Below are 13,787 nucleotides of genomic sequence, written 5' to 3' on the forward strand. Positions count from 1 at the left end.
AGGCTGTAGTACCTGCTCCCTAGCCAAGTACCAAAGGTCAGCCCACAGGCAAAGGGACAATCAGAGGTCTATAGGTGCCTTAACATATTTCTATAGTTTTTCGTTTTTGCCTGTGGTCCAGGTTTCAGTGCTCTGTCCCTATCACCACACCATGGTGTTGCTTTGGGTGCTGCATAAATATGAAGCAGGAAACTGTGTAAGCCAAAAACTTGATGGCCCTACCTAAAACATTTATGAATCATGATAACTCAGTCACTTCAGAGCGAGGGTCCAATTTGCATGTATATTATACTAAATGTCCAGTTGAAGTATAGCCAAATTATTTTATATTGTTGTTTCTATTTGAGGCATACTAAAGACTTGTTAGTATAGTCAAATGAAAATGAGAACTGATGAAAACAGAGTCCACCTTCTTTCCATAAAGTGCTAATATGACCATTTTCATGATGGCTGCTACATTTCATTAATCATAAATCAAGAAAAATGCAGTGTTTCATAGGATTTTTAATTATATTAACTGTCTTTATATTTCATTCAGGAAGATGATCCTCCCAGTGAAGGACAAGTGATTAGGATGCCCCATAAAAAAATTCATGCAGATGCAATTCTTTCTTTTCTTGCTAAACAAAACCAGGACTCCTTGGTTTCACAGCAAGCAGTCTATCATTCAGAGGTACTTATTAACCTTAATAATTTTTGTTTTCTTTTGGTTTGGTCTAAATACAGGAAAAATAACAAAAATATTCCTACTTAAAGTGAAAGCATGCTAATTCTTCAACTTATTCAGGGGTCAACTTTATAGTAACTTTAGCCTGAAATCAGAGCTCTAGAGTTTAGGCCATCTGCTCCAGCCCTCCTGTTCTACAGTTGAAAAAAACCAAAGCCCTTTTAGATGATCTGTGACGATCAGTCATTCTTTCTTTCTTCAGCCATTTACTGAATATCCACTATGTGCCAGAACCAGTCTTGAAAAACGTACAAAGATGAAGGAGACAGAACCCCTACCCTTAGGACGCTCACAGTCCTGTACGGAGAAAAGGGCCTAACAATTACTCTATAGTTAATAATGGATCAAAATTTTTAGAAAGTATTGAATAGCTCAGTGTGACAAGCACTTTGGATAAAGAGAAAAGTCTGGAGAAGTTGGTTGAACCAGATGATCATAAAGAACTGTTTAAGCGATGGAAAGGCTTGGGCACTGTAGAGGCTATTAAGATATTCTGGGCAAGAAGGTCACAAGGTATGATATGTAGGAAAGAATTTGGAGGTTTTATAATCCAGTCCTGGTGTTTGGAGGGAAATAGGAGAAGGAATGAATCCTGATCCGGTTTCAGCTGCACCTTTTCATCCTAGATGGGCTTTTGTGTTCCCTGATCTCTTAGTCTGGGGCACCAGTGTCTGCCATCTGGGTTGTTGCCAAGATCAATGATACTTATGAGTATGAGAGCATTTTGTAAGTATGCAAGCTAAGGCTTCAGTAGAGTCCTAGAGTATTAAGGTATTAAATAGCTCAGCAATTACAAGCACCCTAGAAAATTGATTCATAATAGAGAAGGTACTGTTTATTGCCCAACAATTTATATGGTAGTGGCAGAGTAAGAGAGGCACTATGAAATATTCCTAATTAATTTCTAGGGAAAGTGTATCTGCCATCGTTCTAAATTTTGCCAAAGAGTCTCCAAAGGTTTTATATTAATTGCAAAACAATCCTGTTCTATTTAGAGGTTGTTGGGGTAATTGATGTTCCTAAAAAAAGTCACATTAGGGCCTTAGAGGAGATAGAAATACACAAAAATTTGGGAAAATTATAGAAAACCTTGAATGTTGAGCTAAGAAGTTAGATTTTACTTTATAGTTAACAGAGCCATAGTTAATTTTATAGTTACATTGAAGATGTTTCAGCAGTGATTTCTTCATATATTCTAGAAAAACACTTGGTTGAAATTAAATCCCATTTCAGTGAGAAACATGAGAACTTTCAGATCCTGGAATTTTTATTCGGTTCTTAATAAGTATGGGGCGCCTGGGTGGCTCAGTGGGTTAAGCCGCTGCCTTCACCTCAGGTCATGATCTCAGAGTCCTGGGATCGAGCCCCGCATCAGGCTCTCTGCTCATTGGGGAGCCTGCTTCCTCCTCTCCCTCTGCCTGCCTCTCTGCCTGCTTGTGATCTCTCTCTGTCAAATAAGTAAATAAAATATTTAAAAAAAAAAAATAAGTAAACTCATAGAATATTTCTAAGTCACAAAATATGGTAGTGATCACATACATAATTTTTAATACAGAAAGAAAATAGAAGTCTTAATTTTTTTAGTTGTAAAATTTATTTTTTATATATATGTGTATATATTTTAAAGATTTTATTTATTTGACAGAGAGAGACACAGCGCAAGAGGGAACACAAGCAGGGGAGTGGGAGAAGGAGAAGCAGGCTTCCGCTGAGCAGGGAGCCCCATGCAGGACTTGATCCAGGACCCTGGGATCATGACCTGAGTTGAAGGCAGACACTTAACAACTGAGCCACCCAGGCACCCTAAATTTATTTTATATACTTGATAAAGAAATGTATTGTGTACTTTCTGAGGGGGAAGAACTTTATTAATATAATGAAAGTAGTCTTCTTCAACTTAGGTACTTATAAAAAAATGTAATTATTTGGATAAGGGTAATGTTTATGTCACTTAACTATAAGATTCACCCTAACAAGTTCAGGCAGTTTACATTAATGAAGAATGAAAAATATAATTTGAAGCTGTATGAACAATATGCAATGTGTGCCATTATTTAGTTTAAATCATAAAAGTTTTCTTAGGTGTTTTGCTATCTAATTTGGAGTTTGAAAAGCAAGATAATGCTTATTTAACTTCATAAAAAATGAGGTATTGGCAACAAAGCCTATTGCTAGATGCCTGATCAATCTAACTTTTTAAGGCTGTCTTTCATTAGAGTGTGTGCGTGTGTGTGTGTGTGTGTGTGTAATAAGCACTTCCTACAATACCTTTCAAGCAGTCAAGTTCATGGTATTTGACAAATTTTTGCTCTTTTGACTTGATTTTAACATAGTGTTTTAACAATTGTTGCTACCTTTTATAGGACTTGGAAAACAGTGCAGGTGAACTTAGTGAAGGACAAAGGCCCAGGCTGACAGCAGCAGCAGAGAACATCTTACTGGGACAGTCTGTCTCTATGCAGTCACCTGCCACTAATGCAGAGTTTTCGGATAAAAAATGTGCTCCTCAGCCATTATCTCAGCAATATGACACAGTTGCAGGTATACACCAAAATATTGCTTCTTGATATAGCATTTATTAGAATGTACTTGAATCCCATCACACTTCCTTTGTACTGTTTCCAGGCTGAATGCCATATTCTGTTTTGTGTTATAATTGTGATAGTGATCCTAATCTGAATTAAGAAAATTGCTATTTTCAGGTAGGGGCAAAATTTCTTTATTAAAAAGGGTCTTCATTATTGAAAAGTTTAGTAATGACTATTTTTTTGTGGTCTATATATTTTCCCAGATGTGATTCAGGTGTCAGTGTTAGTACGTGAGCCACTGGTTGGTGCATGGGATAATTTTGGTAATAGGCATACATATACTTAAAATTTTTTAATAGTGATGTATTTTATTTATTTATTTATTTAATTTTATTTTACTATATATTAGAAAAAATATAATTTAGAACACCAAACTGTGACAGAACATATCTTGTGTAGGACAAGGTTAAATTAGATAATCCTCTAGAAATTCATTCTTTACACTGTAAGGATTTCTGACACAATGCTCAGTGTATTCATGACTAGTTTAGAACCTCATTAGCCAGACTTTCTGCTATAACACTTTGGAAATAAGAATAGAAAAGAGAGGGGTGCCTGGGTGGCTCAGTGGGTTAAAGCCTCTGCTTTCAGCTCAGGTCATTATCCCAGAGCCCTGGGATCAAGCCCCGCATCAGGCTTTCTGCTCAGCAGGGAGGCTGCTTCCCTCTCTCTCTCTTCCTGCCTCTGCCTACTTGTGATCTCTCTCTGTCAGATAAATAAATAAATAAATCTTAAAAAAGAATAGAAGAGAGAATACTGATCACTAGCATATATGGTTGATTCTTATTATCTTTGCTATCTGTGGAGTCATCAGAAACACTGAGTTAGTAAATACTGACCCATTGCTCCTTGGGGAAAATACAGCCTAGATTCCTGCAAGCCTCTGATCATAACATCTTTGTCAACTGATCAATATGTAACTGTGTTAATGTGTGTTTCTTTTTAAAGAAATTTATTGTAATATATATTGTTGGTTCATTGACATTGAGCTCAGGGTCCGCAACACTGTAGCTCGGGCCTGAACAAAGCTTCTGGAATCCATGTATTTTCTCTCTAAGGCCTGTCACAGCTTTGTGCACTTAAGACACCAGATGGCACTTCAGCAGTCTGAGTGGGGCCACTTGAAACCACAGATCACCAACAAGAAGCACAAAGATGTGAACAGACAGTAAATAGACAGCAAAAGGGACCCTTGTTTATAGTATAAGAGCTGAAATAAGAAAACAGCATCACCTTGGTTCAGCCTCTGCTAGTAAATGGGTGATGCAAGTTTTTTTAGTCTACCCATGTCTGTGAATGATCACAAAATCACTGCAACTGTTGACTTGGGGATTAGAAGTAAATTTTATTGAGTAGGTGAATTTGCAAATCTGGAATCAGCAAATTCATGAGGAGCAAATGTATTCTCATTTGCTGATTTTTCCATGCCCATTGCTGCATTCCCTTAAGTGAAAAGAACTTCCGGGGGTTTGCAGATTTTCCAAGGATCAGAAAAGGAAATGCATTAAGTCAGAAAAACATTAGTATAGAGTATTTAAAATCTCCATTTTATATTGGGTGAACACCTTGTACCATTCAGAATTAAGAGAAATTCAAGACTAAATTTTCCAGGAGAATAAATATAAAGTAAGATTGGAGTTATTTCTCATTTTGTGCACATAGTGAGGGCATTAAATATTTTACATTCTTTTAAACTAATAGGATTTTTAAAAAAGATTTTATTCATTTGAGAGAGAGAGAGTGAGCACAAGCAGCGGGAGCAACAGAGGGAGAGGGAGAAGCATACTCTCAGCTGAGCAGGGAGTCCGATGTGAAGCTCCATCCCAGGACTCTGGGATCATGAACTGAACCTAAGGCAGACATTTAACTGACTGAGCCACCCAGGCACCCCTAAATGAGTAGTATTTAAAATGGCATAAAATGTGACTTTTTGAAGTTTTTATTTAAATCCAGTTAGTTAACATACAATGAAATATTAGTTTCAGGTGTACAATATAGTGATTCCGTACTTCCATATATCAGGGGTGCTCATCACAAGTGCTCTCCTTACCTGTACCCCTGGGGCTAATAATACATTATATGTTAATAAAATTAATTTTTAAAAAAGCACACTCCATAATCCCCATCACCTATTTCATCACCACCCTCCCCACCTTCCCTTTGGCAGCCATCAGTTCTTTGTAGTTATGAGTGGGTTACGAGTGTGTTTCTTGGTTTGCTCTTCCCCCCTCTCCTTTGCTTGTTGTATTGGTATCTCGCTATCTGCAAATTGCAGTTAAACAGAATTGACACTAGGTGGCTCTCACAGCTCACTTGACAGCTGCTAGGTACTTGAGAAAAACTAGGTACTTGTTAAATTATTATAGAATAAAATACATGAGGATATATCCTAGTTAGTCCCTGCTTATTCCTCTGATTAGAACCTAGCATATTATCTACCATACAATGGGCTTATAATAGTAGGTACACTGCAGGTATTTGTTTAATAGGGAAAAACAGTAAGTTCTGTGGCATAATATAAGATCGAGCATATAGATGAGGCAATTTAGCAGAGTGTGGCTAAGAATTTGGGCTTTTGGAATTTCAGATATCAGTCTGAGTTCCAGCTCTGTGTACTTTGAGGCAAGCAACTTACTATCTTTGAGGCCAGTAATTTTGTAGGGACTTATTTTGTTAGATTGATATAAGCAGAATGTATTGGTAAATTACAGTGTGGTTTGTCTTAGATATCTATAATGAAGTGAATGAATGGATCACATTTCTTTTCAAAACAGCAACATTTTATGAAGCAATCTGTCAATGACCCTTTGAGTTAATTCATTTGTCTGCTTCCTATATGCTTGGGAATAGAATTAATCTGCTTCATTTACAAAAACCAAATAAGGAAATGTTCAGAATTTATTATGGGCCCCCCAGTGTGTTTCAGTTATATTGCACTGTGAATTAGCTGTAGTTGAAAGCTGTTGCAATTGTGCATTTTGCAGATTAAAAAATATTTTTGATAGTGGTTTAGATGTTGAAACTACAGTTCTTACTTCATTTAAAAAAAAAAAAAAACCCTACTCATTCATTTTATATATGGGTTGTGTGTTCTATTTGTTAACTGAGGCTCTCTTTTAAAGTTAGTATTAGGAAGAATGTCTGCCTTAGAATTTCCAAATAATAAAAAAAGTAAAATTAAAAATATATATTTTTGAGCCCAAGTTTCTTCATCTATCAAGTGGGGATAATATTAGTGTATTAGTTGTCTCTTGCTATTTAACAAATTACCCAACAATTTAGCAACCAAAGACAGAAACATTTATATTCTCACACAATTCTGAAAGTCATGAATCTGGTAGCAGCTTAGCTAGGTAATTTTCAGAATCTTCCTTGAAGTTGCCGTCAAGTTGTTTTCTGAGGCTGATGTCATCCGAAGGCTTCCACTACAGTTGGAAGATCTTTTTTCCAAGCTCACTCACATGGTTGCTGGCTGGAGGCCCCAGTTCCACTGCTCATGACCTAGCAGCTGGCCTCCCACAAAGATGATCTGAGAGAAAGTAAGCAATCAAGATGGAAACCACAAAGTCTTTCATAACCTAATCTCAGAAGTGACATGCCATCGTTCCTTCCACATTCTATCAATAACACAGAGCAATCCTGGAATAAGATGTAGTAGGGGATGATGAAAGCTATGAACCCCAGGAGACAGGATTCAGGACACCATCTTAGAGGCTGGTTACCACAAATAGTGTCCACCCTTTATGGTTATTAGGAATAGTAAATGACAATGCATATAAAGTAGTCAGCACAGTACTTACCACATGGTAAGTGGTGTTCTCTTTAATAATGACTAGAGTATGTAAAAATACCTTCTTATAGGGATTCAATAGAAATAGACTATCCACAGCTGCCTAGAAGGACTATGCCTGTAGAGAACTAACTTGTTCCTCTTGTTTTAAGTATTTTGGCACATGGTGGTTACTACAGAAGAATGAATACCATGTATCATTATTTCTGCTGTGACTAATCTCATGCCTTATATATGTACATATATATTTTTAATTAGAGAAAGAGAGGTGGAGGGGGCAGAGAGAGAGAGAGAATCTAATTAAGCAGGATCCATGCCAGCACAGAGCCTGATGCCGACGTTGATCCCACAACCCTGACATCAGGACTTGAGCCAAAATCAAGAGTTGGACGTTTAACTGACTGAGCCATCCAGGCGTCCCTATATTGTTTTTTAAATAACTTTACCTGTCGAGGCTCATCAGTTCTTACCTTGCATATCTCCACTTCTGTTCATTTTCAGAAAGTATCCTATTTGCAACCTATATTTCCCTACCACTCTTCCTAATCCCGAGGCCCTCAGTTTGGGTTGAGTAACAAAAAGATGCAAAATTAGTTTTGAAGAGTTGCCTTAGAATCCTAATATGTAAACTGGTATTTTTGGAATGAATTGTGAGGACTCTGGAATACACTACCAATTATAGCTCTCATTTATTCAGAAAACTTCTATTGAATACTACTATGTATCTGGAACTACATTATATTACTATGGTGTTAGGTACTTGAGATACAGAGATGATAGACACCTACTCTCAAGGAAGTTTACAAACTACTGTAAGAGAAATACAAGAAAGAACTGTGTGATTAGTACAATACACATTGCTGTGGGACTGCAGGGGATGACTCTACCCATACATGAAACCTCAGAGGTTTCCCACAAGTCGATATGATATTGAATCTTAATGGTGGAGTACAATAAGCATCCAGTTCATTCATTTGTTACTTATTCACTCAGAAAATATTTTTTGAGTGCTTGCTATACTCTAACCATATTCTGGGAGCTAGGAATATAAAACCAAGTAAGATCCTATCCATAATGAGTTTTTTTCTCTAGTACAAGTAATAGATGAGAGGACATAAATATGCAATGAATTGTAGTTATTTTGATGTTTGTATAGAATGGGGTACAGGTCACTTGTATCTGGAGAGGGGAATCAGAAAAGACTTTGTACATGAGAGGACGCTTACGTAAAATGGATTCTTGAAGATGAACAGATGTTTGCTGTGTAGTAAATGAGGAGAGACCTTGTGGGCCAAATATGCAGTGAGACAATGAAAAAGAAAAGAAAATAACAAGACTTTATCGGGGAAATATAAGTATCTTATCCATGAATTAGAGCGTAGGATAGATTGGAGTAGTGAGCCCAAACTAGGTCCTAGAAAATCCTGAATAATATATGAAATAGTTTTTGGATTTACTCTTGAGATGATAGGGATCCATTTGTGAACCAAATAGAAAATAATGCCCATCTTGTTTTATATTTATGCCCATGAAAAATTCAGTCTTGAATTTTCAGGAAATGTTCAGAAATTCAGAATTTCTATCAATTCTGAATGTTTTATGATATTCACAGATCCATTAAGGATTATAAGTAAATGACTGATATGATGATCTTTGTCTTTTATTTCGCATGATCATCTGAGGTACAGTGTGATGAAAAGATTGGAAAGGATTAAGGCTAGAGGCAAGGAGCCTGGTTGGACAGCTATTACGGTAAAGCTGGTAAAACATTATTCAAGAGTGAGGAAATATAAAAAGGGAGATTTGAAAGACAAGAAGGAGAATGGACAAGACTTAGTTTGAATATGAGAAAAGCAAAAGAAAGGAAAACATATCCGTATGGTTGGTTGGGTGGAATTTCCATTCACTGAGTTGAGAGAGGGGGACTATGGAGTAGGGGTAGAATTAGGAGGAAATAAGGATGAATGGGCCTTTAAGCATGTTGAAGTTGAGGCACCTTTGGGTTTCATACAAATGGAAAAATGTATTAGGTTTGACAAACCCAAAGCTGCTGCTGGCATTGGCAATTTTGGATGGACTTAGTCTTCTCTGAAAGTCTTAAGTGTCTAAGGTTGATTTTTCATTGCAGTAAGATGCTAGAAAAGTAAAATTAGGGATTTCAAGTTAAGATAAATTTGATGTGAATGATATAATAGTTACAAAGAGCTAAATTACATTATACAGACAAGACGCCCACACTCAATGAGTATGCTTTTTAGAAGTGACACCATTTGTGGTGTTGAGCAAATTTAGCATTGTTATGATAGCTTTCAGGGAATTCCTACCTGACCCTTTATTACTGGGTTAGATACCTGTCATACATGCTCTCTACATAGTTCTCTAATGTTGCCTGCCTAATTTTGCTTTTGTCACACTAATCTGTAATCTAATTTGTAATCTAACAAAACTTTATCTTGTTCACTGTCCTATCCCTGTCATCTAACAGAGTCTGTATCACCTAGGTCATAGTAAATAGATGTTCAACAATAGGGTCTTCTATGGATTGAAAGCTATTACATGCTTTGAACACTTTGGGGAGATAGTTGATTATATACCTTCTGGATTTTTACATTTAGGTCTTTTATCAAAATTTACTTTGTGTCTTTTTAATGAATTTTTTCTTTATACCATACATTAACCACATATAATCTTACATAAAACAAAATGTGATTATATTATATATTAAATTATAGACTACTTTTTTAGTGTGACTGCCATCCATTCTTCATGCTCACATTTTCTCCTATCCCATATTTTGCCTTACCCCAGCTAACTCACGTTAAGATTCTGGCATGTAATCTTTCTGTTTTTGTCCATAGACACACTCACATGTATAGTATACATGGTAGGTATATATGATATGTGTGTGTGCTGTTAATTTACAAGTCGAGATCATATCATGCCCACTTCCCTGCATTTGTTTTTATACAATAAATCTTATGGAAATCACTAGTCTCTGATTGCCTGTGCATTTCTGTCTTCACGTTTGTTGGCCATTTGGATTTGCTCTTTTGTCAATTACCTACTTAAGTTCTTTCCCCGTTTGTTAGGGTCTAAATTTTTCTTAAAACCATACAATAACTATTTCAATTGTCAATTACCTACTTAAGTTCTTTCTCCATCTGTTAGGGTCTGAATTTTTCTTAAAACCATGTAATAACTATTTCTATATTTTAGATGTTTTCTATCACCTGTGTTGCACATCTTTTTCCAAATTTATACTGAATTTATTATCATTATTTATGGTCTTTCTTTGCCATATAGGTAACAGAATTTTTTATATAGTTATTTCTATCTTCTATACTTTATGTGTTTTTATGGCTTGATTAGGTTTCTCCTAACATAAGTTTATACCTGTAGTCTTGTAGATTTTCTTGCGAGCTTTTCATTATTTAGTGTATTTATATTTAAGTCTATCTGGAATTAACTTTTTCAAATGATGTAAAGTAGAAGCCCAATATGATTTTCTTCCACATAAATAGCTAGTTGGGTCAGCATCAACTAATATATAAGCTGTTTTTCTTCCTACTGAATTAAAATATCGACCAGTTTGTATATTCTCATAGAGGTGGGAATATTTTTCTGGATTCTTTATTATAAGTAATCTGAATGCTTTATGAACTTAAACATTAGACTATTGTGTCTTTATGGCACATTCTGTTATCTGATAGGGCAAGTTTCCGCTTCAAAAATTTTTTCATACTTTTGTTGGCAGGTCTCAGGCATTTGTTCTATATAAACTATAAAACTTTTTTTCTGTTAAAAATCACCCTAGGGGCACCTGGGTGGCTCAGTGGGTTAAAGCCTCTGCTTTCGGCTCTAAGTCTTGGGATCGAGCCCCGCTTCGGGTTCTCTGCTCGGAGGGGAGCCTGCTTTCCCCTCTCTCTCTGCCTGCCTCTATGCCTACTTGTGGTCTCTGTCTGTCAAATAAATAAATAAAATATAAAACAAAACAAGGGGCACCTGGGTGGCTCAGTGGATTAAGCCGCTGCCTTCGGCTCAGGTCTGATCTCAGTGTCCTGGGATCGAGCCCCGCATTGGGCTCTCTGCTTGGCGGGGAGCCTGCTTCCCCTTCTCTCTCTGCCTGACTCTCTGCCTACTTGTGATCTCTCTCTCTGTCAAATAAATAAATAAAATCATTAAAAAATTAAAAAAAAATTAAATTAGTCCTTAATTTCAGTTCAAAAAAGGGAAACTGAAGATCTCTTGCACGCAGAATAGAACCAGGACCTGTAGACTCTGCTGAAGAAAAAAAAAAAAAAATTTTAAAAAACCACCCTAATGGGAATTATACTAAGTTATATATTAATATTGGAAGAATTAATATTTTTATGGTATATCATATTATATTCATATCTTGTTCTGTTCTTGTCAATAAGATGTAATAATTTTCATCATATGGATTCTATGCTTTTCTTAATAATCTTATTTTTAATTATTTTAAAGTTTTGGTCACTATAGTAAAGGTGTTTTTTTCTGTTTTTAGGTGGATACTAGTATAATATAGAGAAAAATCAATGATTTTTATATATTTATCTATCAGTCACATTACCAAATTCTTTTCTCAGTTTTAATAGAGTTCTTTTTCCTCACTAGAGTCTCTTGTTTTTCTAGATATATAACCATATTATCAGCACAGTTTTAAATATCTTCTCTTTTAACATTACTTGTGCTAATTCTTTTATCTTAATTCATTTGCCTGCCTTAGGAAAATCTTGGAAAAGTGACATATGAATAGAATAAGATATATCAGAATATAAAAAAGCCAGTATACAAGGCTTGGAACAATAGTTTATCTGAATGATGGGTATTATTATCATTATTAAGTTAATCATATCATATGCTAGATAATTAAATGACAATAGAATAGGTAATAATTTTGAGAAATTGTTTTGTACAGATTGAATCTGGAAAGGTAAAAATTAAAACTCAAGGTGTATATTTTGCTTTTTGTAAAACTCATCTAAAAATAGAGATTAATATAAAAGATCAGAGGGTAATTTATTAGCTGTACCAAAGAAATTGTCAATACACTTACTTTTTTTTTTCTCCCCTTTTCAGAGAGGGAGAGGTGGGAAGTGGGTCAGAGAGAGAATCTTAAGCAGGTTCCATATGGAGCCCAATCAGGGGCTCCATCTCCCAACCCTGAGATTATGATGTGAGTTGAAATCAAAAGGTGGATGCTTAACCTACTGAGCCATCCAAGCACCCCCTACACTGACTTTTTTTTTAAATACACTGACTTTGGATGGAAAATATTTATGATGTCTTTAAGATACTATTTCATTTGAAAGAATTTGTTTATGTATGATACTTCAGATATAAATCTATTTCTGTTGACTACAGTGAGATATACTACACTGTGCTAAATATTCGAAAGGTGGCATTAATTAGGAAAAACAGAATTTTCTTAGAGATATTTCAGGAGGAATGTAAAATAAAGAACAATGGGAGTTGGAAAATGAGGATTTTAAAGATTTTTTTAAAATTTATTTATCAGAGGGCGGGGAGAGAGCGAGCACAGGCAGACAGAATGGCAGACAGAGGCAGAGGGAGAAGCAGGCTCCCTGCTGAGCAAGGAGCCCGATGTGGGACTCGATTCCAGGACGCCGGGATCATGACCGGAGCCAAAGGCAGAATTCCTCTTACTAACTCTCTGCTTTTTTGGGTAGTCCGTTAACTTCCCTGAGCCTTAGCTTTGTCAGTAAATGATAGGGATAAAACTATCTCACCTGCCTATCTAACAGAATGATTATAATATTCAAATTAAATGATAATGTATGTGAAAGTGCTTGGAGTATAAGATACCATGATATTGTTAGATACATTGATAGTTCTGCTCCTATTCCCTTCTTTTTATTGATTTGATGCCATTATTGATAAGATGCCATTTGGATGAAGAAAAGAACTTGATTATTTGAAGAAAAATGTCTATAGAACAGAGCTAAGCAATAACAACATTTTCTAGCTTGGAAATTTCCCCTTGTTTTCACACTGCATTTTAGAAAGAAAATATTCTACTGACTCTTACTGATAGAAAAGGTAAGCTGGAATGTTAAGAGTTGATGTGAAAGAGCGGGGTTGGTTGTAGACTGCATTAGCAACTTGTTGATTGGAACCTTAGAATAGTCCATAGACTTGTCTGCACTGAGGTACTTTGTGCATTCTCTACAAGCTTTGTTTTGATTGCAATGAAGACTTGGTACCAAATTATTTTGGTTAAAGTACACTGCTACTTCTTATTCCACAGTGAGAAATATTGGTAATTTTAGTCAATTAATTGTTCCTTTTCTAAGATAAATTAAACAATTTTTACTTTTTGTTTATATCTTTGATAGCAGGTGGTGGTTATGAAGATTCATGTGCAAGTCATGGTCCAATGAGTTTGGGAGAATTGGAGTTGCAGCCAAATTCTAATCCTGCACTTCCCACAACACTTCTGACAGCACAAGAAAATAATGTTAAGTTATCAGGAGCTGCTGAAGATATTCATCAGGTATCCAATTAAAAACTCTTGTACTTTACTTAAAATGAGAATGGGAACAATATTGTCTTAGCATGTAGTATACTGTATGGAGCATAGAGTCTTTGTAGTCATGTTTCCTTTATTTACTGATTCACACCTGGATACAAATCTTAGCTC

At 35.8% G+C, this 13,787-nt stretch overlaps 1 protein-coding gene across 12 annotated transcripts in view; it reads left to right on the plus strand.

Moving 5' to 3' along the window:
• KIAA0586 (KIAA0586 ortholog) overlaps positions 1 to 13,787 on the plus strand; it is a 140,218-nt gene that overhangs the window by 72,045 nt on the left and 54,386 nt on the right. For 8 of the 12 annotated variants that reach the window (XM_059373298.1, XM_059373305.1, XM_059373297.1 and 5 more), the window contains 3 exons: positions 539 to 673; positions 3,091 to 3,268; positions 13,483 to 13,640. In XM_059373298.1, the coding sequence (XP_059229281.1) occupies positions 539 to 673; positions 3,091 to 3,268; positions 13,483 to 13,640 (471 nt within the window). The remainder of the gene's footprint in view (positions 1 to 538; positions 674 to 3,090; positions 3,269 to 13,482; positions 13,641 to 13,787) is intronic. The other 4 variants (XM_059373299.1, XM_059373309.1, XM_059373303.1 and 1 more) reach the window with 3 other exon arrangements.

Source organism: Mustela nigripes, chromosome 13 (assembly GCF_022355385.1).
Source record: "Mustela nigripes isolate SB6536 chromosome 13, MUSNIG.SB6536, whole genome shotgun sequence".
NCBI lineage: Eukaryota > Metazoa > Chordata > Mammalia > Carnivora > Mustelidae > Mustela > Mustela nigripes.